Source organism: Gouania willdenowi, chromosome 19 (assembly GCF_900634775.1).
Source record: "Gouania willdenowi chromosome 19, fGouWil2.1, whole genome shotgun sequence".
Lineage (NCBI taxonomy): Eukaryota > Metazoa > Chordata > Actinopteri > Blenniiformes > Gobiesocidae > Gouania > Gouania willdenowi.
Genome location: NC_041062.1, coordinates 516,927 through 541,363, shown reverse-complemented (window position 1 = coordinate 541,363; position 24,437 = coordinate 516,927). Strand labels below are relative to the sequence as shown.

Genomic DNA, 24,437 nt, shown 5'->3' with positions numbered 1-24,437 from the left:
GGGTAAAAATAAAATGCAAATGATAAATCTAAATGTTAAATGTTAAATCTAAATGTAAATTTACATCTTAAGTTAAAACGTAAATTTACATTTTAAGTTTAAACGTTAAATATGAAATCTAAATCTAAATGTAAATGTAAATTTCAAATCAAAATGTTAAATGTTACATCTAAATGCTAAATGTTAAATCTAAATCTAAATGTAAAATGTAAAATGTAAAATGATACAAAAAATGTAACAAAAAAATAAAAAATAAAAATTATGCAAACAAGTGCTATTTCACCTGTCACATTTAGATTTAACATTTACCTATCAACGTTGGTGCTTCAGTGTAAGCCCCCCCAAATGAAAGTCGCTTAGGGCCCCATAAAGGCTTGGGCCGGCCCTGCCTATGTGAGTCTTTTTGTAGCTTAATTGTTGATGTTGAAAAATAGTTTGGTTTTAACTGTAACGTCAACAATGTGAAACATCCACGAGGTGGCGACAAAAAGCAGGTTTCAGAAACGGGCAAATAATTCACATGTGAACTGTTTGATTTGTGTCTGAAAACATGTGATATGAGTGAATAACTCATTATTAGAGGGTATGATATCTGCCTTACAGCAAGAAGAAGGTGGTGTGAATATGTAATTAACCTTTAATGTTTTTTGTTTTTGTTGTTTTTTTTAATAATTGTGTATTCTCTTAAATGTGGTTTGCATAAATAAACAAATTGCACTAGTATTCGATAATTTTTGGTAATTTAGTAGCAAATCTACATTTTTAAGGTTTGAAAGCTTAAATAAAATAACATTAAAGAACAAGAACAACATGTAATATAAGACATTTGCCAAGTGATTTGAGACATTGACAAATGTAACTTTTTGAGTTGCATTTCTGGGAACAAGTTGTACAAAAACTAATGAGATACATTAGCCCTGGGATGTGAGTGAGTGTTTACCGGAAGTGCATGATGATGATTTTAATTTCCTGATATTATGTGACGATGGTGAGAATTGAGTAACGTGACAGAGCGGGCACTGTTAAAGGGGGCGTGGTCATCTGCTGACGTACACCATGTACACTAACACGTCTGTTTGTCTACTCACTCATGGCTAAATAAAGATGAACATGTGTGTGTGAAACATAATTACTAACTAACTGGTTACTGGAGAATAAACCAACAGCTGCAGATGTTCACTAAGGGAGGTACATTTATACATCTGTCCACCCCGGAGAATGAATGAAAAGGCAAACAGCAGATAAAGATCCAGCCAATCAGAGCGCGAGTTTGAAGCGACATCCGTGCTGTGATTGGTCAATCCAGCACCTCTGCTCCTGGAGCTCACTGTCCCTCTGCCTTTCTGGGTTAAAACACTTTGAGCTAAAGCGGACAAACACAACCTTTAAAAGCTTCATTCTTCTACTCACACATTCACAATCCTTCGGTGAGCATATTGTCTTTTTTTTTGTTGTTGCTCCTACAGGTGTTATATGAGCGTTACGCAACGTAGCTGTGCACGTAGCATCTGCTAAATTAGCGCATCGTGCTGGTTTTTGACCGGTTTTCCTCTGTTTTGCTAATCATTGCTAACAGTTTCGCTAACAGCTTCCTGTGCTTTCTCAGAGCATCACTAAAGACGGACACAATGACGGAGGCGGAGGAGCTGAAGCACAGGTCTGATGTTCGTCCACAGGCCACCACAGAAGATGTGTTTGATCACACATACAAAGAGAAAGAGGGCCTCAAGCCCCCCCGGGTCATCGTGTGGAAAAATGTCATTCTCATGATTCTGTTGCACGTGGGAGCCGTTTACGGTATCTTTCTCATCCCATCTGCCTCATCCCTCACCCTGCTCTGGTGTAAGTATGAACAAACATACATTAACCTGTTTCTGCATTGACTTCTGTGGATTTTATTTTGAAGGGGCTTTGCATGTGTGCTCATCATATGCATTCATCAAATCTGGCAACCCTGATCCTCAGCAAAACAACTATTCACAATATTCTATAACATTCTTTGTATTATTCTCAAGTAACACCATCTTTAATCTGCACTAACATGATTTATCAGCAGGATTCTTTATAGGTTTATCATTTTCTATCAATAGGTTTGTGGTTTTTATTACAGCAACTGTTGAATATGAGAACAATTCATTTCTACAGCAGTGTTTCCCAAACTGGGGTATGTGTACCTCTAGGGGCACGTGAACACCTCTCAGGAGGTACACAGAAACATTTGTCAGTTTATCTTTTAACATTATAGATTTATTTTTCATCCATCAATAATAATTTGGGGCAAAACTCTTTAAAAAGTAAAATACACAAAAAGGTGAAGTTCAAATTCTAAAACAAACCAAACATCAGAAATAAATGACTAAAAAGGCCTAAATTCAAGGTTGATTTTGGACGAGATACAGGAAAGAGTTTAGACGAACCTGAAAACAAATAAATAATGTATAACATGAGCAAAGGAGAACATGGGGCAATAGTTGTTATCTTCTGATTATATAAGTTTGAGACTAAATATCAGTGCAAACTAGACTATTTTAGTTGGTGTAAGTATGAAAAATAAAAACACTACATTAACCTGTTTCTGCATTGATTTCTGTGGATTTTATTTTGAAGGGGCTGATAGGTCTTTGCATGTGTACTTGGACATTATGTATCATATGCATTCATCAAATAGTATTCAACATTCTTTACATTATTCTTAAATCTGCACAAACATGATTTAAACCTGATTCTTTATAGATTCATTATTATCTCTGTTTTTTTATTGCATTAACTGTTGAATATGAGAAGAATTACTCAGTGGAGGAAGTTCTACAGGGTTTGCTTAGTTGTTATCTTCTGATGATACAAGACTAAATATCAGTGCAACCCCTTGAACAAACTAGACTACTGTATTTGTTAAATAGATATTATGTAATGAATGGAGCCTTGAACGTCTCGTTGAAAAACGTCCGTACATCAACCTTAGCTGTTGGATTCTTTCCCAGCGTGGATAGCATCTCAAAATTAGCTTAGCATACTTGTTTTAGAAGAAGATTATGATTTAATATTTGCAATGAATGCATGTTAATGCAAGGTTTGTTCACTACTTTTACATGTGATTTCTCCCTTTGCTTTAATAGTTTGATTTTATTTTAAAATAAAGTAAAAATAACTCATTAGTTCATATGCATATTAAACATATTATATATGAGATCAGTGTTTCATTAATAATCAACCAAATGCACAGACGCATATGTCAACAAAAAAATCAAATCAAATGTAATAGTAAAGAGATGAAAATGTTACAGAATTATCAAAGCATCTATCACTGGACATTGTCAGAAAGTGATTACGCTACAATTTTGTTCTCAAACAGACACAAATCAGAGTTTATGTCTTATTGTGATGATGCAAAAGAACTTAACAGGATGTTTAAATCTATTTTAGCATCAGAGAACAATAAAAACTATTTGTATCACTGATGTTTTACTGAAACGATGCATTGATGAGTTTTTCTCTCCACAGCTGTATTTTGTTTCCTAGTCAGTGCGTTAGGAATCACAGCAGGCGCTCACCGCCTGTGGAGTCACAGATCATACAAGGCGTCGCTACCTTTAAGGATCTTCCTCTGCGTCGCTAACTCCATGGCGTTTCAGGTAAACCTATTAATATCATTGATTGATTTAATATATTTAGATACCAGAAAGTACAGTAGCCGTGGTTTACATTAACATTTCATAACATTATAAAGTTGCACACTTGAATAATGGCTTCTGTCTTTTTTTCCCAGGCTTTAGAAATAAAATCTGATAAAACAAACCTTGAAACAAACCTGAAGTTATTAACCCAAAAAAAATCTACGTAAATTGAAGACATTTTTGAATAAACACGCTAACAACATGTCTGCGCTGAATGCACTTAATCCCACGCTGACTTTTCTTTTTACCTCTAACGACAGAATGACATCTTTGAATGGGCTCGAGACCACAGGGTTCATCACAAATATTCAGAGACGGACGCCGACCCCCACAACGCCGTGCGCGGCTTCTTCTTCGCTCACATCGGCTGGCTCCTGGTGCGGAAACACCCCGACGTCATCGAGAAGGGACGTAATCTGGAGCTCAAGGACCTGCTGGCTGACAAAGTCGTGATGTTTCAGAGGAAGTAGGTGGCACGTGGAGTTTGTTTCTTCTATTTTAATAAGGCTGAGCGATTGAGACCAAAACTCATATCTCAACATTTTTTCTCAAAATGATGAGATATGATTTTAACTCAAAGTTTGACCAGAAACACAATTCTGGGTTAAATTTGCAGGTGACAACGTCACACAGACACATTGATTAACAAAAGCTGCACAATATGTTCCACTTTAGTCTTTTTCTTCTATAAGGGACAGCACGTGTGAGTGAGTTCTGTAGTGTGGCTGGTTTAGATGAAGGTCTGGGTTAGGAAACAATTAGCATACATCTAAATGTGCTTTTTATGTGTTCTGAGAAGTATGATGAAATTTTAATACAAAATAGCCTATATAGATTATATATATATATCACACTGTTTGACTGTACTCTATAAATAATATTAAATACTTGTATGATGTGATTGTATAAATAAAAACAAGTAAAAAAAAGTCTAGATATGTCTCGATAAAGGCAATATTGTAACTTTCTATATCGCCAAAATAGAAAACTGGATATATCTTGAATCACGATATATTGCCCATCCCTAATATCTAATCTGGGAATGATAAACTAAGAGCTTTCCTGTAATGCTGCCAGTGACGTGATTCTCTCCTGCAGGTATTACAAGCCGTCTGTGCTGCTCATGTGCTTCTTCATCCCCATGTTCGTGCCTTGGTACCTGTGGGGGGAGTCCCTGTGGGTGGCCTACTTCCTGCCTGCTCTGCTCAGGTACACCCTGGTGCTCAACGCCACCTGGCTGGTCAACAGCGCCGCTCACATGTGGGGAAACAGGCCGTACGACAAGAGCATCAACCCCAGGGAGAACAAGTTCGTCACCTTCAGCGCCATAGGTATGAAAACCAACACTGCCACTGTCGCCATAGAAACGAGAAGGCGGAGTTAGAAGCTAACTCACAGCTGGTAGGAATTTAATAGTTAATAGTGCTTAATATTGACCAAAATTCATATCTCAGTCTTTTTTTCTCAAAATTACGATATACAATATACATTTAGATAATTTGTTGCAAATTTAATATATATATATATATATATATATATATATATATTTTAGCTTATTTTATTTTATACTACAGAACTCACTCACACGTACTGTCCCTTAGATTAAAAAAAAAAGCCAAAAGTGGCACATTTTGTTCGTTAATAAATGTGTCTGTGGGACATTTTTTATCGTATACCACTATTTTAAGAAAAAATATTGAGTTATGAGTTTTGGTCCATATTGCCCTATTTTCATGCTGTATTTTAATACAAAATAAGCTATAATATACATATATACTTTAATAAGGCGATATATATCACCTTAAACAGAAAACTTGATACATCTTGAATCTCAATATATTGCCCAGCTCTAATACGAGACTATTCGTACAGTAAATAAAAGTGGTCAAACTATTAATAAACTTACTACTTTAATAAGATAAATAATGATTTATTTCACCAATCAGTGTCATAATTCTATTTATGTCTGACAGGTGAAGGATACCACAACTACCACCACACATTCCCGTACGATTACGCAACCAGCGAGTTTGGCTGCAAGTTGAACATTACCACGTGTTTCATCGACTTCATGTGCTTCTTGGGCCTGGCCAAGGACCCCAAGAAGGTTTCCCGTGAGCTGATCTTGGCGCGGATACAGCGCACGGGCGACAGCAACCACCGCAGTGGCTAACGGAGGACCAACTGACGTCGGCTTTGAAGTGAAACAACCGACAAGTCATGTGACAGCTATACATTTCTCATCCTTTGAGGACAACCGTCAGCTTCATAAGGGCCTTGACCACATTCTGCTTGTTTTTGTGGTTTTTGTAGCTGTAATTAAATGAATTATTCATAATGGAAAGAAAGAAAAAAAACAAATGCTTTGCGACGCTCTTTCGCCTTGATGTGTGTTGTCCAATCAGAGGTCTGGTAAAAGCAGATGATTACTATCTTATCTGTGGTCCATATATTTTCTGTCTGCTTCATCCTCTGCAGTTTTTGCTACGTTAGTGTGCGTTCATGTCGCCGAGCAGTTTTTCTATATCTCAGTTATTGTTCAGAATTAACAGGAAGTGAAGCAGCATCAGCTGTTTGGAGTCTGTTGCCTTTTGTTGTTGTTGCAATTTCCAGCAGGTTTTTACCAGTTTGCATGTGTGAGGATTAGAAACAAGGTTTATTCTTAATTCTATTTTTGTTAAAAATGCCAAATTTAATGGAAAAATAGCACACAGTGGGTGTGTAACCTAACTGCACTGTACTGCGTTGTAGCGATTGTTGCACCAGATCAAAGCACTTCATGGATAAACGTGTGCTATATTTAGCTTGTGTAATAATTAAATGGCTCTTTTGTTTCACAAATGACAGGTTTTCTAAAATGGAATCTTGTCGACTGCCATTAAATGTTAAACTATCAACAATTATTTTACAAAGAAACCGCAGCATTTTACGAAGTTGTGATTCCTATAAATATATCATCGTGCCAAGATTGTGCCAGTTGTCAACATCCAACGTTTGAAAAAGAAAAAAAAATTAATCTTCTTTACAATTTAAGATTGTGGATGTTTTTTTTTAGCGTTGTGGGCATCAGTGGCTTTTGGCTTTGTTTCATTCATAAAGTCCTAAAAACATGCAGCACAGATTTATTAAATTGGTTTTGAGTAAAAAGACACTTTTAAAAATGTGTGAACTAAAACATGTTTGACGTAACGCTGCCTTAATATTTGGTTTCCAGCACAGGTGATTGTTTTTCCAAATGTAAAGGTGCAAAAATGTGCATTTATGATTTTAAAATCAGATGATTTTTTTTTTGCTTTCCAGAACCTCATTTATTTAGAAACAAAATTATAACAGAAGCACGAGTTCTTTTTCTCCCAAGAATCAGGAAACAACCTAATGCCTTATATTCATTCCTCCACCAGTTCAACACAAGAATCCTACGTTTACAGCCAAAGCACCGTGTGAATATTGTTTGATTTCTAATGGTTATTTTAGGCAAATTGTAGCATGAAGAAAAACCCAATGTACATAAAGAATATTGGTTAATTCTAAACAAATAACTAATCATTTGGAAAAGTTGTGGGTTTTAATGAACAAAACATGTACTTTTATGGAAGGACAATAAAAAGTCTTGATAGTGTGTGGGGTCGCGGTATATTAAGGTAAAGGTGATGTTTCAAATAAATAAATTGAGCATCATTCCATTAATTAGCAAAGCCATGCGAGCCACTCCCACAATGCAGAGCGCCAACTTTGACTTTTACCTGAAAGCGTGAGTTTCAACCTGAACATGTCCCGTCTGAAGTGTGTTCTATTCTGAAATAAAATCCACAATATTTTCAATATATTCACAAATCAATACAATGTTGTTGGTCCTTTTATTTCTCCTCTTTGTCTTTTTATTTTACTGCAAACATTTAATAACCTAAGGATTTTTATTCTGTGCTAACACTGACATCGTGTCATGTTTTCACCAGAAAATGCTTTTAAAATACTTTGAATTAGAATGAAATTAAAGTTTATCTCAGATGAACTTATGAATTAAACATTTAGACATGGAAAAGATATTCTCATCTTATTTGTAGGAAAATTACAGGAACAATAAATAATCGTGTCGGCTCGGGGGGGGGTGGGCTCCGTGGGGGCAAGAAAAACATGAAAAGACAATCATAATATCACTTATAACGTGGGGAAACAGCAGCGGGAGAACTGTGGGTCGCCACATGAATGGTTGAACCTGGGGGAGGGGTGTTAGGAGTCAGAAGCAGGGCGGAGAATGGGAGAGGATTCCACCCGCTGGGGGGGCGCAGGCATGCAGCCTCTCTGGGCGCTCCGCGGACATCTTGGCTAAGAGGGGAGGGGGGGCGGGTGGGGGGCTGATGGAGGCGTAGACAAAATAAAACCTTTGCTTTCACTCTGACAGTCAGATGATATGATGACCTTGGAAGGTCTGGTTCAGAAAGTCCAGGTGGTGATGGGGGAGGGGCGGCCGTTGGTCAGTCGCTCGTGAGCCACGCCGTTGCATGCCTGCGGGTGCAGCGTGGGGTGGCCCCTGCTTGGGCGGGGCCCTGAGACTCTGCCACCTCAGAGCTGTGCGCGCCTTATACCGGTATGACAGTCTGGCTGGGGCCCTAGCGGGGGGTCCAGGCTTTGACAATAACTAAGGCTCATTGCTCTGGCAGCATCAATGAGATGTGATCTGGGGGGCTCGGTCGGAGCGCCTGGGGGCCGGTGGGGTGATTTACAGGGTCCACTTGGTGGCTGGGGATGTGGTCGTCGTCCTTGGGGGGGCTGCTGCTGGTGCTGCTTCTGTTCAGGCTCCTTCTGGCCTGGGGTCCGGTCGCTGCTGGCTCTGGGCCCCCTGGCTAGCGGGCGCCCCCTGCCTGTCTGTTCGGCACAACTCTGGCCGTCTACTGGGCGTTGGCCTTTGCTCCTCCATTGGGATCTCGGGCGGGGGGCTTTTTGGGCCCTCAACTCAGGGGGTTTGGTGCTTGTTGGTGGGGGGCCTTGGGGTTGGGATCGGTGGCGGGGTTCGCTGGGTCCTCGGCTCCTTGGGGCTTTCTTGGGTGTGTATGTGGGGGGCTGTGGTTGCTTCTCGGCTTGGGATCTCAGGGGCGTCTGGGGGGCTACTCGGTTGCAGGGGGGGGGGGTTCTTACCTTTCCTTAGGGGGGGCTGGTGATGGTCACAACTAAGCAATAAAATAAATAAATGTATTTCATTGAAATAACAAAGCATGCATTGCTGTCTCATAATGATTGCACTATTGAAGTGTTGACCTTTGACAGCATGTGCTGACATGTGGAGAAAAAAAAAATAGACATGACGTGTTTCGTTGCTTAGCTGCTAAGACACGCCCACCTCAGCACACACACAGTTCCAGACTGAGCTGACTCAGCTGTTTGTTACCATCAGCCCACTAACACATGCTCTCTATAATAAGAGAGTTTACCACTGGTCAAATATCCTAAAAAGATTCACACATTGATGCTCACATCGGCTGACTTAACCTGACCAATCAGTGACGAGCTCTTGACTTGTGTGATCCTCCTGGACCAATGAGAGGAGATGTTAATGACAAACAAACTGACACCCTGCAGACTTGTCAGGGCACATGCACATGGTGCTCATGACCTTCAACTTTTTATCTCAATTTATGTGTCAAAAATAAAAAATGAGTTCAGAAGATTAAACCCCTCTCCCCCAAAAGGGGAGGGGTTTATTATTTAAGGGTAAAGGGTTTTCATTATGTATTTTGTTTCTTCTAATGATGCATTATGGAGGTAGATTTGTGTTTTTATTTATATATATATATATATAATAAATAAAAATCACTTTAATAATAAATAAAAAATCACTTTAATAATAAATAAAAATATGTTTCAATCAAAAAAAATGTTCAAATGCAAAAAAGATTTGAGACCCAAATAATTGCATTTGAACACTTTTTCTTTGATAGAAAAATACACAAATCTACCTCTATAATGCATACAAATAAATTATTGAGTGCAAACAGTTTTTCTTCATTTTGTGTGTATTTCACTGGTACAGGTTTTGATTATTTTCAAGTGTTTCATTGTTTTTTTTATGAATGCAGTATTTTTTTTTAAATTTATTTTAAATGTATTTCAAACTCATTCTGGATAATGTTAATACAAATAATCTGAATATAAATGCTTCCTCTCAGAGAACATGCTAAACTGAGCAATCATGCAAAACAAACGCTCTCATCCATCAACACATGATCACACTAAAACACTTGAAATATTAGTTAAATTTTCTCTTAATTCTAAATGCTTTGGAACAACCAAAAAAACAAAACAGGTGTGATGCAGATGTTTGTTTTGACCCCTCTATGGAGATCTCAACACTTCCTCATCACCAACAGCACCTTTAGTAAAACAGGTGATGTTATCAGTGGAATCATTCATATCCCAGAGGCTTTAAAACTTTGGATGGAACTTTTATTTGAAAAGGAATAAAATAAGCAACATGTTTTGTATAAATATCAGTGCAACAAAAACAAGCACAGTGAGGCACTTTATCTGCCTTCTGCTGCAAACGCATCCAAACAATCCAGCTTTATGTCCAGCTACCAAACTATTTCAGCTCTTTTATTAAAGACAATTCATTTAGATTGTATACTTTAATAAACCAATGGAAATCCAACATCTAAAAAGCAAAAAGCCCAAAATGCAAGGATTTAAACCAGGGAAAAAAGGTTTGAAAGCTGTAGACATAAGCCAACATTGGACCAATTATAGCAGAGCTAAATAAGTAAACACAGCTACTCTACAATCACTATACAACAACTTTCTCAAACACAATCTGCCTTAAGTTGGTGTGAACCCACACACATATTTAAAAGAAAACCCCAATCTTTTGTTCAACCTTTTTACAAAGTACACCAACATGGTGATCAGTGTGTATTCTGATTATAATATACACTCCCACGCCCCCAGAGGTTTGGTTTCTGGAGCTGATTCACCACTAAACAGTCGAACCGTTTCCAACAATGTTGGTAGTAAACATTTATCTACAATCATTTGCACTACATTGATTTAGGTCTGGGAGATTAATAGTTTTTTAGATTATTTTGTTGCGGTCAGAAAAAAAAAAAAAAAAAGACTTTCTTCAGCGACAGACATAAGGTCCACAGAACAAGGGAGGATTTATTAAATAAAAGTTATAAACAAGGACAGATCGTCATATTCTGCACATCAACCAAAATGTGATGCAAGTGGAACCGTTTATCTTTTTAAACAAAAGTCATAAGTTTGCACTTTATTAATATCTGTGTTGGTAGTTGATTAATTCCCAAACAATGTGCAACCTTTTGGTTTACAGAAGTATTTTATTCAACAAAAAGGTTTTGCATCCCTGAGGAGGCTCTTTTTTATATTTATGAAAATTGATTTTAAACAAAGTGTAATATATAGCTATTAGAACTAAGCCTTTAAAGTTGCCATTGTTTGAAAAATGTCATTATTTTACATTTTTCTTCAGGTGAAGTATTGAGAAAGTTCTTTGTTAATGAACATTAAATTAGTCTCTTTTCAAGCCATTATTTTTCTTTTTAAACAAAACTACAGCTGACACTTTAAGAGGTAAATAAGGGGTCATTTTGTTTGATCAAAAGAAATCTAAACTTGTTTGAAAATTGTAAATTGATTTTTTTGGAAGACATTTCATTTTCATTCATCGCTCAGCCCTACATGGATTCTCACGTGCACACCCACAAACTTTGAATGCATTCTTCTTGACACATTGACGTTCTTCTACTGGAAAAAAAAAATCTTTTTCATAGTTTAATCACTTCTCAGATACAGGTTCAGATTTACAGCCCATGTAGTTACACATCAGTTAAAAAAAAAAAAGAATACATTAACACTGAAGTGTGCTGAGAACGTTAGACACCCAGCTTGTTGGCGATGGTCATCACCACCTTGAGGATGGGCATGAAGGCAGAGATCTCACTGAAGTTGCTGCTGCTGACCACCTGAGTGTGGACCTCCAGGCCTCGCTGGTAGTTCTGGTTCGCCACACAGCGACTGATCTCATGGAGCCCATTTAGGATGTTATGGGAGAGCTAAACACAGAAAAGATGCGTCACTAAGGCCCAAAACATCGACTTTAATACGGACAAAATCGTCTTATGCTTGGTAGTCAAGGCGACAAATAATAAAAAATAAAATGCTTTTTTCTTTTCTGGGATGTTTGATTCCAAGATTTCATCATCAGTCACCAGGTGAGCTGAATCAGAAATAGCCTGTCAATGTAATTCAAAATTAATAATGCACAAAAAAAAATGTACACGTTAAACATGCAAAATCTTTCCCATTGTCATTTGAACTGGTTTCAGTAAATCATGTTAAAAGTAAAAACATTTTTAAATAGAATATTAAGTTAGGATTCAGGTGCTGGCCTGTGTCATTGAACACTGGATTAGCATTGGCCTAGCATTAAACTAGCATTATTATTAACCCTAGCTAACATTAGCATCAGCTAACATTATTATTACCCTAACATTTACCTAATATTAGCATTAGCCTAACATTAACCTAGCAAAAGCATTAGCATTAACCTAACAATAGCCTAACATTAACTTAGCATTAGAAAGCTGAATATTTTAAAAGTTGAAATACGGTAAAAAACAGTGGAACAGCTAAAGTTCAAATTTGAAGCTGTTGAATCTTAAAACACTGAAATTCCACATGTTTTTTGCATTTTTTTTAAATAAAAGTTATAAATCACTAAAGTACAAGCACCACTGTGCTGAAGTTTTGACACGTTTTGATGTCTTAATTGTCAAAATGGGTGAAACATTGAAGGAGTTGAAAGACGTCAAAATTCTGTGTCGTTAGAAAACAATAAGAATATTAACAAATTAAAGTCAGACAAATTAAAGTCCCACTGTTAAGTTTAGCTCATGAGCGTTTGGATGTCTGTGAGACGATCTCTGCTCCTGTTCTGTGTTCCTTACCGATCGTTCTCTCAGTTTATCATACAGATGTCCCAAACGTTTAGAAGCATCATCAAGTTTCCTTTTTGTTTGCTGGAAATAAATGAAAAGATAATCAATAAATGAGGTGTAAGTGTGAAGTTGTAAAGCAGATAAGACACTAACGGGGTCTGCTGCTGCGAGCTGGCATCGCTGCACCAGGCTGTCAAAGGTGGATTTCAGCACCATGTGCTCTGCAGGGATCTCCTTCTGCTCCACCCTCTCCGCAGGCAGCTGCTGAAGGTGCTGAAAAACAAAGAATGGATGTTCAGTTCCTGCTTCGTCACACTATTCAGATTACATTCCCTTCTTTGACACAGACCTGCACATTGGGCTCCTGAGGGGCTCCTGGAGGTACTTGTCCAAGTTCATGAGGCTGCGCTGCCTCCACTGGATACCCCATTACAGGGGCTGTGATGGGTGCAGGTGGAGTGTAGTTATCAGGGACCTACACACGAACAGAGATATATTCTCATCATTACATTTAATTAAGCTGCTTAAAATACTAGAAACAATCACTAATTTGTGGGTAAAAAACAGCTTTGTTTACTAGAGTTAGTTGTTTTGTGTAGAATGTAATTTACTTAAAAGTAACTAAGCTGCTTTAACTTACTCAGAACATTCAGGGTGTGAATAAAATCATTACATTTAACTAATATGTATTTACCAGGTAAATGTGTGTGCGTCAGTGAGAAACGCAGAAATACCTTCTTCTTTCTGGGACCACCTCGCACTGCTGGTGGGTCATTCCAGCCCTCCTGGGGTCCTAAAACAAGACAACAGTAAGGACGAGAACCAAGACCTGATTAACTAACGCACGTGCACGTGCACACGCACACACCTTTTATCTGAATTGCATTTTGTCAACAACGCTGTTTGCATAAACAATGTTAACAGCTGATGCAGAAGCACCAAAATGCACCAAATACTGTAATCATAACTGTAATAAGATGTAAGTGTGTCATAATAATAACAATAATAATCTAAGGGCTTGATTAAGACCAAAAAAAAAAAAACCCTCAAAGACAATTCTTAAACTTTAGCCAGAACAACTTTGATCCATTAAGGCTTGAGACCACACTGTTCATCATTAACATATTAAAATGAGTTTCATATTTGTCTCAGAGAGGAAGTGTCTTATGTCGTTACAAGCCTTAATGTAAGTCGATTCATTATATTCTTATATTATGCTATGCACACCACACAGTCGAGTGACCAGAAAAACAGAAGTTTAAAAATTAAATGCAATTTATAATTTAAAATATCATATTAAAAAAATATGGCATTGTCTCAATTTTTTTGGTCACTTGAGGTTAATGCTGACGCTCCTTTATTCCAAATCAGAACCTAACCCTGTCACCTTGGCGGTCATTCTGCGAGAGCAGCCAGGGAAAGTATCCTGCAAGTCAAAAAAAGATGAACGGCTAAATAACTGTAAAACGGCCTCAGAACTTGTGATGATGAGTCACTGCATAAAATAATGAGAAAATATTTAAAATCAACAGAATTACCTGTAGGGGGAGGAGCGATGGGGGCTGAGTAGGACTTTACAGCAGGAGCTCCAGGACCTCCCTGGGGGTAGCCAGGTCCAACAGGAACAAAAGGACCAGCTGCCATCGGGGGTGCAGACGGCTGGTTGTGGAGCCCCCCTGGGTACATGGGTACCGGAGCTCCAGGTTGGGAGGTGGGCGACATTAGTCCTGAAGGTACTGAGGTGGAAGGCATAAAGGATGTTGGTGGCAACCCAGGGCTGGGCATGGGGGGCGGACCAGCAGGGGTGGATGATGTCGGAGGTGGTTGGGGTCCTGATAAGTTAGCAGCTGGCATGGAGTGGCCTGGAGGAGGGAACACTAAGGGTCCACCAGTGGACAAGGGTGGAGGCATGAACGGCTGTTGAGGAAGGAACCCTAAAAAAAAAAAAAAACCAAAAAGAGACAAATAGATGTCATCAAACAAACAAAGCAAGCAGTGAAAAATAAACATTAAATTAAAACTAATGAAATCTTAACGCTAGGGTAGGTAATTTTCTCCAGATATACTTTTTTAGTTAAAATGGTCTTTACGTCCTGACAGAAATTAGATCTTATGTTCACTGAAAAAGAAACAAAAAAAAAAACCATCATCTGTAACGGCTGTAAACCTGGGTAAAGGCGGAGCCGTCGATGAAGCTACATTCAAAACCATGCTAGCTTTCAAAAATCACCTACCCTGCCTTTAAGATATTGTTTATTATAAAATAACAATTAATTTTCAAAGCTAAAATAAGAGACTTCTATATACAGAACAACAAATACAGCCTAAGAGATCAATTTATGTTTATTTTATTATTTTCTTCTGTCTGTTTCTGTCTTGATATATATTTTTAAATTGTTTTTTTTTTTAAATTTTAGTTTATCTGAGCAATTTACATTCATATTCATTGTGATTCATGTTTGAAGATCTTTGTTAGACTGAAACTAAATAAAAGAATGTAAACCTGGGGCTGTAAACCGGGTGCTGATGAGGGTAACGCAGGTCTCATGGAAGGACGCGTTGAACTGGGTGGCATCACGTTAGTAGAAGGTGGTAAACCAGGCCTTGGGTTGCCTGGAGGAGTGTGTGGAGGTAAACATCGACGGCATTGGAGCCTGAGGCTGAGTCACCTGTGAAGGAGCAGCAGGCTGGTACGGATTCTATGGTTGGGATGAAAAACACTTCAACTATTTGATCTAAAAGAAACATTGTTTCCCTGGAGTTTCATTGTGTAACTGTTTACCATGATTTGTGCTTTAGGGACAGGGTTCTGTGTTACAGTAGTGGGGGTTTGCTCCAGAAACCACTGCCTTTGGTATTTGTCTTTGCAGGCTGCTGCTGTCCCCACTGCTGCCATCTCCCCCAGCATGAAGCAGCCGCTCCCTTTAGCATCGTGATCCCAGGTGATGAGACAAACATCCAAATATGATCAGCATATCAGAGCTGAAAAAAATATAAAAAATGCAGGAAACTTGTCCTGTATTTAGCACCTGGTCTGATTTCTCTGGAAGGTACGTCATGGCGGTGGACAAACTGCCCTCAGCAGCCAGGATTCCAGCGTAGCACGTGAGCTTATCAGCCAGAATGGGGCTCTGGATGGTTACCTCACTGTTGCGAAGGCGTTCAATGGACTTTCGCAACATCATTACTTTCTCAACCAGATCCTAAAACATACAAATGTGTCCACAATGTCATTTACTGTTAATCATTTAGGAATGACCAAAATCAACACAAAGAAGTCCAACAAATATCTAAATTAAAATATACCTCGAGACCCAGAGGGGAATTACAGGTCTCTATGCAAGGCCCAGCACTCCACCAGTTTTCTCAATGTTCCCAGAGCAGATGTAGCAAAGACAGGCCTGCAGACAGTGCTTCTCTGTGCCCTCGTGCTCCAGTCGACTCCAAGTGTATCTACACAAAGGTAGGAGAGAATGAAACTAAGTTTAAAGTAACAGAAAGGTTGATAAGGTTCTCACATTTTTTTCCACAATGATTTTTCCAAAATGTTTTGCCACATTTCCATTACTATTTAAGACCATTAAAGTGCAAAAATGAGCGTGCCTTTCCATTGTACTAGTGTAACAGAGGTCTGACAGTGTTCCATGGTTAATGGCAAAAATATGGCACAGGGAACGTTATGTCCATCATATAGCCTGTAACACCCATTTTGCAATATTTTTCAAATAATGATGCATCAGCTATTGAATGTAACATTAAACAACAACTAAGTGCTACCATGTTGAATTATAAGATTCATTCACAAATTAGTGATTGCTGGTATGCAGCACTTTCATTTTGAAATAATACTTAAAATCTTTGGGCTTTACTATATTTTAAACATTGAAATAAAAAAGGCTACATTTCCAAAACAGTTAAATTATTTGATGACTTTTCAAAACATGAAAATCATTTTTTTTCCAATTCCATAACTTTTCATGACTGGATCCTGGGTTGATACTAAAACATTGGAGAGATAGAACATAATGCCACCACAATATTCACTAACAAGTAAACAACTCACCACAGAGATTAGCAAAATCCTCAGGGTGAGCGTAGGTCAGTAAAGCAGCGAGCGCTTCCTTCCAGTTGTCTAACTCACAACTCTGCACGATGTCTCTCCAGTTCTGGGTGACCACTGATGATATAAGCTACAAATAGAAGCGTCCAAAATCAATTAAAATGTGGAAAAATATTCGCTGCGTGTCTAAGAAATTTCCTCTTACCATTGAGATGCCGTTTTTTCGTTTGCTTAGGTATTTGTGCTGAGTTTTCTTCAGCAGTTCTTCTCCTCCACTGATGGCCAACAGGATGGCCTCAGCGTAGCGACCGTCATTCAGGCACAGATCAACGGCTCCCTCAAAGTTTCCAACCAGTAGAGCCTGGCTTATTAAACCATCCGTATCTTGAAAACAAACATAAACAGTGTATTTAATCAAAACAAAGTACAGGGATAGCTCTGGTCAAATATCCTAAATCCTAGGTTCTCAAAGTGGGGTACAGGTACCCCCAGGGGTACACGATGGCACTACGAGGGGGAGTGAGAAAGCAGAGAGAAAAACATAAATAAAGCATCTTGGTCCCCACCCCAGGTGTGAGATGGTGGGAAATGATAAAAACTGTAGAAATAAATCTAATCAGGAGCCGCTAAATCAGTGTTTTCAACCTTATGGTTGAGACCCCATGTGGGGTCATCTGAAATTAAATCAACACACAAACTTAAAACAACTGTATTTCTATACTTGAAATACAAATCTAGTTCAACTAAAATGCAGTAAATAAATATATATATATCTGAGCTCAAACTAATTCTAAAAAATAAAGTCTTTGGGGTCGTCACAATTGTTTTATTCTGGTTAGGTTGTGAACAACTGCATTAAAAACTGTTTCTTTTTCACTTATTTACAAATTAAATTATTTAAAATGTGTGTTATCGCTCTTTCATTCCATCAACATGATCTATAGATGTTTTAAATACTTTAAATGTTGGTCGAACATGGGGGGACGTGGATTCTGAAATAAGAGAAAAGGGAGATTTGTCCTAAATTAAGACCAGCAAAAAATGAAAGAGCTTATTTTTTACCACATGACACTGGAATTTGGAAGTTGGAGCAATCCTTTGGGGTCTGACTAAAAAAATCTGCAGGTGAAACCGAGCCTGAAGTTCTTGCATCAGCTGTTGCAGCTGCTTCACTTGATCTCTAAAAAAACCCAAAGAAAGTCACAGTAAGCATAAAAAGTGCAGTGATGATAAGAAAAGCTGCTGGAGGTGAACTTCTCACCTCAGCAGACAGACGCTGCATCTTCTCAGCCAGGTCTTTGGCATCAATGCCATGTCCGTTGGGTTGGAAACTCTTCCCCAAGCATTTTGAAATCTTTCAACAAAAATAACACATTACGAAGCGAACACAAGCAAATAAAGATGAAATTCCTTTTGAAATACTTGTAAATAACTAATAATGGGCCTATTCAAATAAGGCCTTACCTTTCGCTCTAGTTCATCTTTACTAAAACCCAAAAGCTTCAGGAACTTAATTCGAGCTTGATCCTCAAAATTTACCTATAAACCCAAATAAAAGAGAGCATCACACAACAACACCTGCAGCGCTTGACCAACTTGCAGGTACGAGTCGCTGTCAGACAATCGCCCACCAGAAGAAACTTCCATATGTCCTGCTCAGCATCTGACTTTGCCCTCTGAATCTTGGCCTGACAGTAGTTGTTAAAAGAGCCCGACTGCAGCGCCGCCTGCAGCTCCCTGGAGCGCTGGAGGAACTCTGTCTCCGTGGTAACCTGGCTCACAACCACATGTCTGGGGATGGGCTGGGGGTTTGCCACTGGAGGCCCCGTGGGATTCTCAAAGCTAATCAACTTTCCACCAAACTACAGTAACACAAAAAAAACAGCTAGTCAAACACACAGAACATTTCCCTCCACAGTCATGAATATAAAGAAGAGCTTACAGCAAAGAAGCTCCCACTGGCCTGCGCACCCACTTTGGGGGCTTCTTTAGAGGAGGAACGATGGTGTCCTGCACTTTAGGCTGAGGAACCTGCAGTGGGGGGGCCACACCTGTCCAGTGCCAAAAGGATCCATGGTATCAAATGATGAGGAAATCTGTCAAATCAACCCAGGGTTACTGGCAGGGTTGGGGTCAATTACATTTTTCAGTTACAATTACGTTCGTTTTCAATTACATTAATCACTATTACTGAGCTTGGAATATAAATAACCTAATAAAAGTGAACCTCCTCTTGTGTTAGCATCTCTAATGAAAACAGGTCCTAAATCAGCTGTAAAATACACTAAAAACAAATATCTATCATCTCATTTCTTTTGTGTCTATTGATTACCTTGTTAGGCTTCATAATCAATGAAAATATAGGTTTAAATATTTTTGCCATGGGCGTTTCAGTCTTTTTTGTGTCAGTATACCCATAGATTACATTTTTTTTTTTAAAGTAAAATGTGAGAAAGCTTGATATGAAACATGTTTTAATAATTGGTACCTAACAACATGTGTAAAACTGTACATAGAACTGTAACATGGTTCCCCAGTTTTGTTTTAATATATAATTGACAATTTTAAAAGAATTTTCATGGCAATTACAATTACAAAGTCAATTATCTGAACTCAATTATAATTTAATTATGATTACGACAGCAACAGATTTTTTAAATTACAACAACAACTATAAATACACCATAATTGTAATTAATTATCAATTACGTGATTAATATTATAATTGACCCCAACCCTGTTCACTGGTTTAGGAAACCTGCCCACCTTGTGGACAACCATGCAACTTCAAAAAAAAAAAAAAACTTTACAAAAACAGCCCAACAAAAACTTTCACTTGGCGTTGCATGGCAAATAAAAACAAAACAAAAACAAAAACCACCTGACCACATCTCATGAACAAGAAAGAATGTACCTTGTCCACTGTGCTTTGCTGCTGGGCATGTAAACTCCCTCCCATCACTGAATAAATGGTAATCCTTCCATCAAAAGAGGCTGCAGGAGAGTAGAGCTGGATTCCTGGGACACCACTGGACGTCAAAACACCACTGGTTTGTTGTTGGAAGTTCATAAATCACCTAATAAAGACAAAAAAAGATGTCAGTATTGACAAAAAAGGACCTGCCAATCATTGATTGTGATTAACCTCTCCGGTGTTTTGGATTCCAGCACAGGATCCGATTGTCTTAGCACTGCTCAGCAGGAGCTCAGAGTCAGCCTGGCTCCATGATATGGACAGAATGCCTCTGTTGAAAAACAAAATCAGCATTAGCATTATATTCTTTCACAACAAAACAACAGAAGAACAAACATAAACAACAATGGCTTTACCTCGTATGGTTCTCAAGACTTTAAGAGGTGAAGTAGCAAACCGGAGGTCCCACATCTGGATGACTGGCAGTCGGTCGTCTTCTGAGGCCAAAACCAACTGAGTGGCCACATCTGGGTGCCAGAGCATTCCTGAGCAATGCATCTGAAATCATGGAATATTTGAATCTTTAAATAAAGTCAGGTACTTTGTAATATGATCAAATATGCATTGTTCTTCTTGTGTCTTAAAATAATTCTGAGAATTTGACATGGCTAGTAGGGCTGCACAAATAATCGAATTTTAATCGTGATCATAATTTTGGTTGCCCGAATTAAATGAACCCTACATTTAAAATGTGTGCTCTGCTGCATATCAAAACAGGAAGTTTCTCAACCATTATTCAGAGACAGCTTTTAGTCATTTGGTGACTTAATGAGAGCTGTAATTGTTCCCAATGAGTTGCATTTCGTTAAAGCACTCTGTAATATTATATTTACTCATTTAACCCTTGGTACATTTTAAATTATTAAGTTAATTTGTTTCTGTTTGATGTAATTTTTTATTTGAAGTTTCATTTTGCACTGTAAACTGTTCATATATTGTTTTTTAAAAAGTAGTGCAAAAGAAATACATATTTTTCCATAACATGATAAATAATTGTGATTTAAATCATGATTACAATATTGATCAAAATAATCGTGACTATCATTTTGGCCATAATCGTGCAGCCCTAATGGGTTACCGTAGCTGGACAATGCGTTTGACACACAATCTACGAAAAGTGTCACTTAAATGTGTAAAAATAAAAAATAAAAGTCAGATGCGGTGTTAGATCAACAAACATTACAACACCATACTGTATGTTAAAACACTCCACAGTCGGCAGGTTTATATTATTTTTAAATGACCAACCCTGTTGCTGTGGTCACTGATCTTGATGATGGGCTCATTCTTTCTCAGGTCCCACACCACAGCTTTACCGCTGGGGCTGGCGAGGCCGAGGCAGGATGTGCTGAACCTGCCTGTTCCAGGACATAACGCTGATGTCCTCAGCGGGCTGAGACGAAAAACAGAAGCTATTACGGTCAATGCAAACAAATGTTACTAGACTCTAAGTCTATGATATCAAATACAGAAATGTATAGCTCAGGAATACACATTAAAATAAAAATACCATGTTTGTTCATACAATAAGTCTGAATGTACATACCTGCGTCTTTGCCCCTGGTGTCATAGGGCTGCTGAAGTTGTTCAGATCCCAGATATATATTTCAGAATCATTTGCTCCAGATGCAAGAAGATTACTCTATGGGACAAATCAACACAAGATTAGCCAATAACTTATAACGGCTTTAATATATATTCTTAGAAAGTCACATACAGGGGATTACTGGTGGACATTTACCTGGAAAGGATTGAAATCAAGCGCTCGGACTGGTCCAGTATGTTTATCAGACTGTCCTACTACAGCGTCTACACCAGAACTTAAAATGGCCTCTGGGTTGTAGACAGTCAAAGAACCACTTTCACTTCCACTGATTAGTCTTCCCCCTGTGCCGTCTGCTCCCATTCCAAAGTTTACCCACACAATACTGTGTAACCTGTGAAACGTGAAGGGAAATATTGTATTCCTGTGACCTGAGTGCGGACTACTGCTGAAGGATAGAAAAGCTAAATATTCACCATTTATATTAGCATTGGCGCCTTCATACCAAGTCCACATTTTTGTCAACAATTACATTTTAAAGCTTGTGATAAACAGTTATTAGAACATATCAAAGAGGAAAATAAAATATTTCCAGAACAATAAATTATTCAGCTGTATTTATTTTTGTGGTGGTAAATATAAGGGTTTGTAGAGGAACTGAAATTTACAAGCTTTCTACAAATATGCTTACATGTTTAAATTACCTGTTTGTTGTGGGTAATGACCCTTTGAGCTGCATATCTAAAGAGGGATCAGAAAAATCCACCTCAAATATTTCTATGGCAGCGGAGGTGTTGAAAGAAGCATCCAGCTGCTGTGCAGATGTTCCCAGGGCCAGGTAAATAGGATGGTGTCCAGCAGGACTCCATGCCTGGTGGGCCGTCCTTTGGATCTCCTTTAACCTCATCTTCCACTACAGGTGCACAGGTTTCAACACCTAGACAGCAGAGCACTCAACATTTACACAATCACAACATATTTATGAATGTTTTCTAGGTGGTTGAAAATGTCTAAATTTGCTAACTTACAAACTAAACAGTAGAAGGTTTTAATGGAATAGATCAGCTGTTCCAGACCAAATAAATGAATAAAGTTTTATCTATATAAAATGTTATCTAAAAAAAATTTTGTGTTCACATCTTTACTTTAGCATGAAAATAGAGTCTTGCCCAATATATAAACAAGCTGAGAAAACCAAATGATAATTTACAAAAGCCCAGCAAACAAGTATTTATATGAACTGAATACAATGCATCATTCATTTACAGCACCTACCTTGTGTGTAATCATTGTTATGAATATTTTTTTTACTATATTTTACATGTTTCCTATTTTGTATTACTGCAGGATTCTTTCGCATTTTTGCCATTCACTTAATTTCATTCGTTTATGTGATTCCTTTAATAATTATAATAATAACAGTTTGTTTGGAATAAATACTCTGCTGCTTGACAAAAAAAAGAAAAGAAAAAGTAATTCCATTCGACATTAGCACAATATTCGTTAATGAATCAACACTAAGGGTTTCTCATCATGAGGTTGAGAAGACCCCTCTTAGCAGTTTTAATCAGCTCAGGTGTTAACATATTTTAACTTTATTTAGGTTTCACTTCTAGCAGGGTCAACCTTCTTATAAACACTGGAATAGTAAGACAATATCATACCAGGCATTCCTCGTATCCATCATCAAACGTTCATTTTAATAGGCCTTATCTATTAGAAACACACAGTAGTTATTTAGTCTGGCTGTCTTCATTATGAACTCCACAACAGTAGCCACTACCCTGTCACTGAGGAATGAGGCTAACGCTAACGTTTCCAGATCAAAATTCGACAAATAGTTGTCTGAATTACAAGCTATTTTGCAATACATTAGTGAATTACCGGTGAGACATTACAAAAAGTCACAACAATTGAGTCGATAAGTTAAACTATTTCACTAAATTTGATGCTAGCCATCTAGCTAACAGCGAGCACTCCTGTCAGCGAGTTTTTACACGCAAAGGGCCTTTAACGAGCTTTACTCTGCGAAATGTTCAACGTGATAATGAAGGAAATAACAACTTTAGAAATAACTTACGGTCACAGTCCTTATCTCAACCTGTCAGGGTGCATTTATATATTCTGCAGCTACTTAGCCAAGCTAGCTGCTTAGCTTCAGACGGAATCAGACCAGAGGGCTCGAGCCTGCCGTGTTGTCACAACGCTACGGAAACCGACACGGACATTCGCTTTTTCTAGTGACCTAAAGTAACCCGGAAGTCCAGAAGATGGCCTTCCAGTTATTATTTAAAAAGTTCCTCTTTTGCTGCTTCATACATAAACTGTGCTGCAGTGTTTTCAGACACATTTTGTATTACAACCATTTAACATTGTTTTTTAGTACAACGTGGATTTAAAAAAGAAAACCAACAAATTGAACTCAGTCAAAACTAAATCATACATCTATAATTACAGGGGGAAAAAACTAGCTTATTAAAATTAGCACATTCAGTAAATTGTATATTGTGGAGCCGAGGAAAAGGAGTCGGAGGTGGAGTGTTCAGCATAGAACTCCAATCTTTATTTTCTATTTAAATAGCGCTTATTCACCACACTAACACACAGCGGAGAGAGCATGTGTAGCACCAAAATACTTCCCCGTGGAAACATCCTTCTCAACACAATAAGTTCCCCCCGACACTCCTCAGTTATTGGGTGGATTATGAACCTCAAAACATGAGCACCACAATATTATCATATTCCAGCCATCATACCTTTCTCTATTAAAAAAAAAAAAAAACCTCCCATATGAAGCATCAGGGAACCTACATTTTACAGTATCTGGAAACCTATTATGGAATACTTAAAACTATAGATTACCCCCATAACACTCAATTTGTTTGTGGCTAAATTGTTGATACTTTAATATGATAATCGTTGTTAGTGTTGTGTATTTTATTGTTTTGCATTTCTTGGTTTATCCAGGTGTTTAGGATGAACTCTGCCAAGTAGTTTTTTATGTATACTGTGTGCCTGGTTGTATATCTTTTTCTGTTTTAGTGTGTAACATGCAAAATGTTAAAACTCAAAGTTGAAAATAATTAAATAAATCATGCCTTTCTCCATTTTTTGATCTACCAGGAGCGTGAGCTGTAAAGTAGTACTGATGATGTATAATTACACTTTTTCCAAACACTCCTGTCATAATGTGTCATGTTTGGGGGGAAAAACACATTAAAAAATGTTCTACATT

At 38.0% G+C, this 24,437-nt stretch overlaps 2 protein-coding genes across 2 annotated transcripts; one reads left to right on the top strand and one right to left on the bottom strand.

Annotated features, from left to right (window-relative positions):
• Positions 1-1,270: 1,270 nt before the first annotated feature.
• scd (stearoyl-CoA desaturase (delta-9-desaturase)) lies at positions 1,271-7,512 on the top strand. The gene is made up of 6 exons (XM_028476987.1): positions 1,271-1,427; positions 1,607-1,842; positions 3,502-3,632; positions 3,935-4,140; positions 4,773-5,005; positions 5,648-7,512. Exons 2-6 carry the CDS (start codon positions 1,629-1,631, stop codon positions 5,845-5,847), a joined length of 984 nt encoding a protein of 327 aa, XP_028332788.1. The 5' UTR covers positions 1,271-1,427; positions 1,607-1,628; the 3' UTR covers positions 5,848-7,512.
• Positions 7,513-10,097: 2,585 nt separating this feature from the next.
• LOC114481791 (protein transport protein Sec31A) lies at positions 10,098-23,418 on the bottom strand. The gene is given in 35 exon segments (XM_074783839.1): positions 10,098-11,740; positions 12,635-12,706; positions 12,779-12,898; positions 12,975-13,100; positions 13,360-13,418; positions 14,013-14,051; positions 14,164-14,559; positions 15,143-15,254; positions 15,256-15,324; positions 15,494-15,568; positions 15,655-15,828; positions 15,932-15,955; positions 15,957-15,989; positions 15,991-16,066; positions 16,685-16,815; positions 16,891-17,069; positions 17,748-17,865; positions 17,947-18,039; positions 18,150-18,224; positions 18,317-18,547; positions 18,624-18,734; positions 18,737-18,781; positions 19,600-19,683; positions 19,685-19,762; positions 19,831-19,842; positions 19,844-19,872; positions 19,875-19,930; positions 20,016-20,034; positions 20,037-20,157; positions 20,908-21,000; positions 21,002-21,052; positions 21,206-21,301; positions 21,401-21,596; positions 21,907-22,139; positions 23,283-23,418. Coding segments are annotated over 34 exon segments (3,576 nt in total). The 5' UTR covers positions 22,110-22,139; positions 23,283-23,418; the 3' UTR covers positions 10,098-11,560.
• Positions 23,419-24,437: the final 1,019 nt, after the last annotated feature.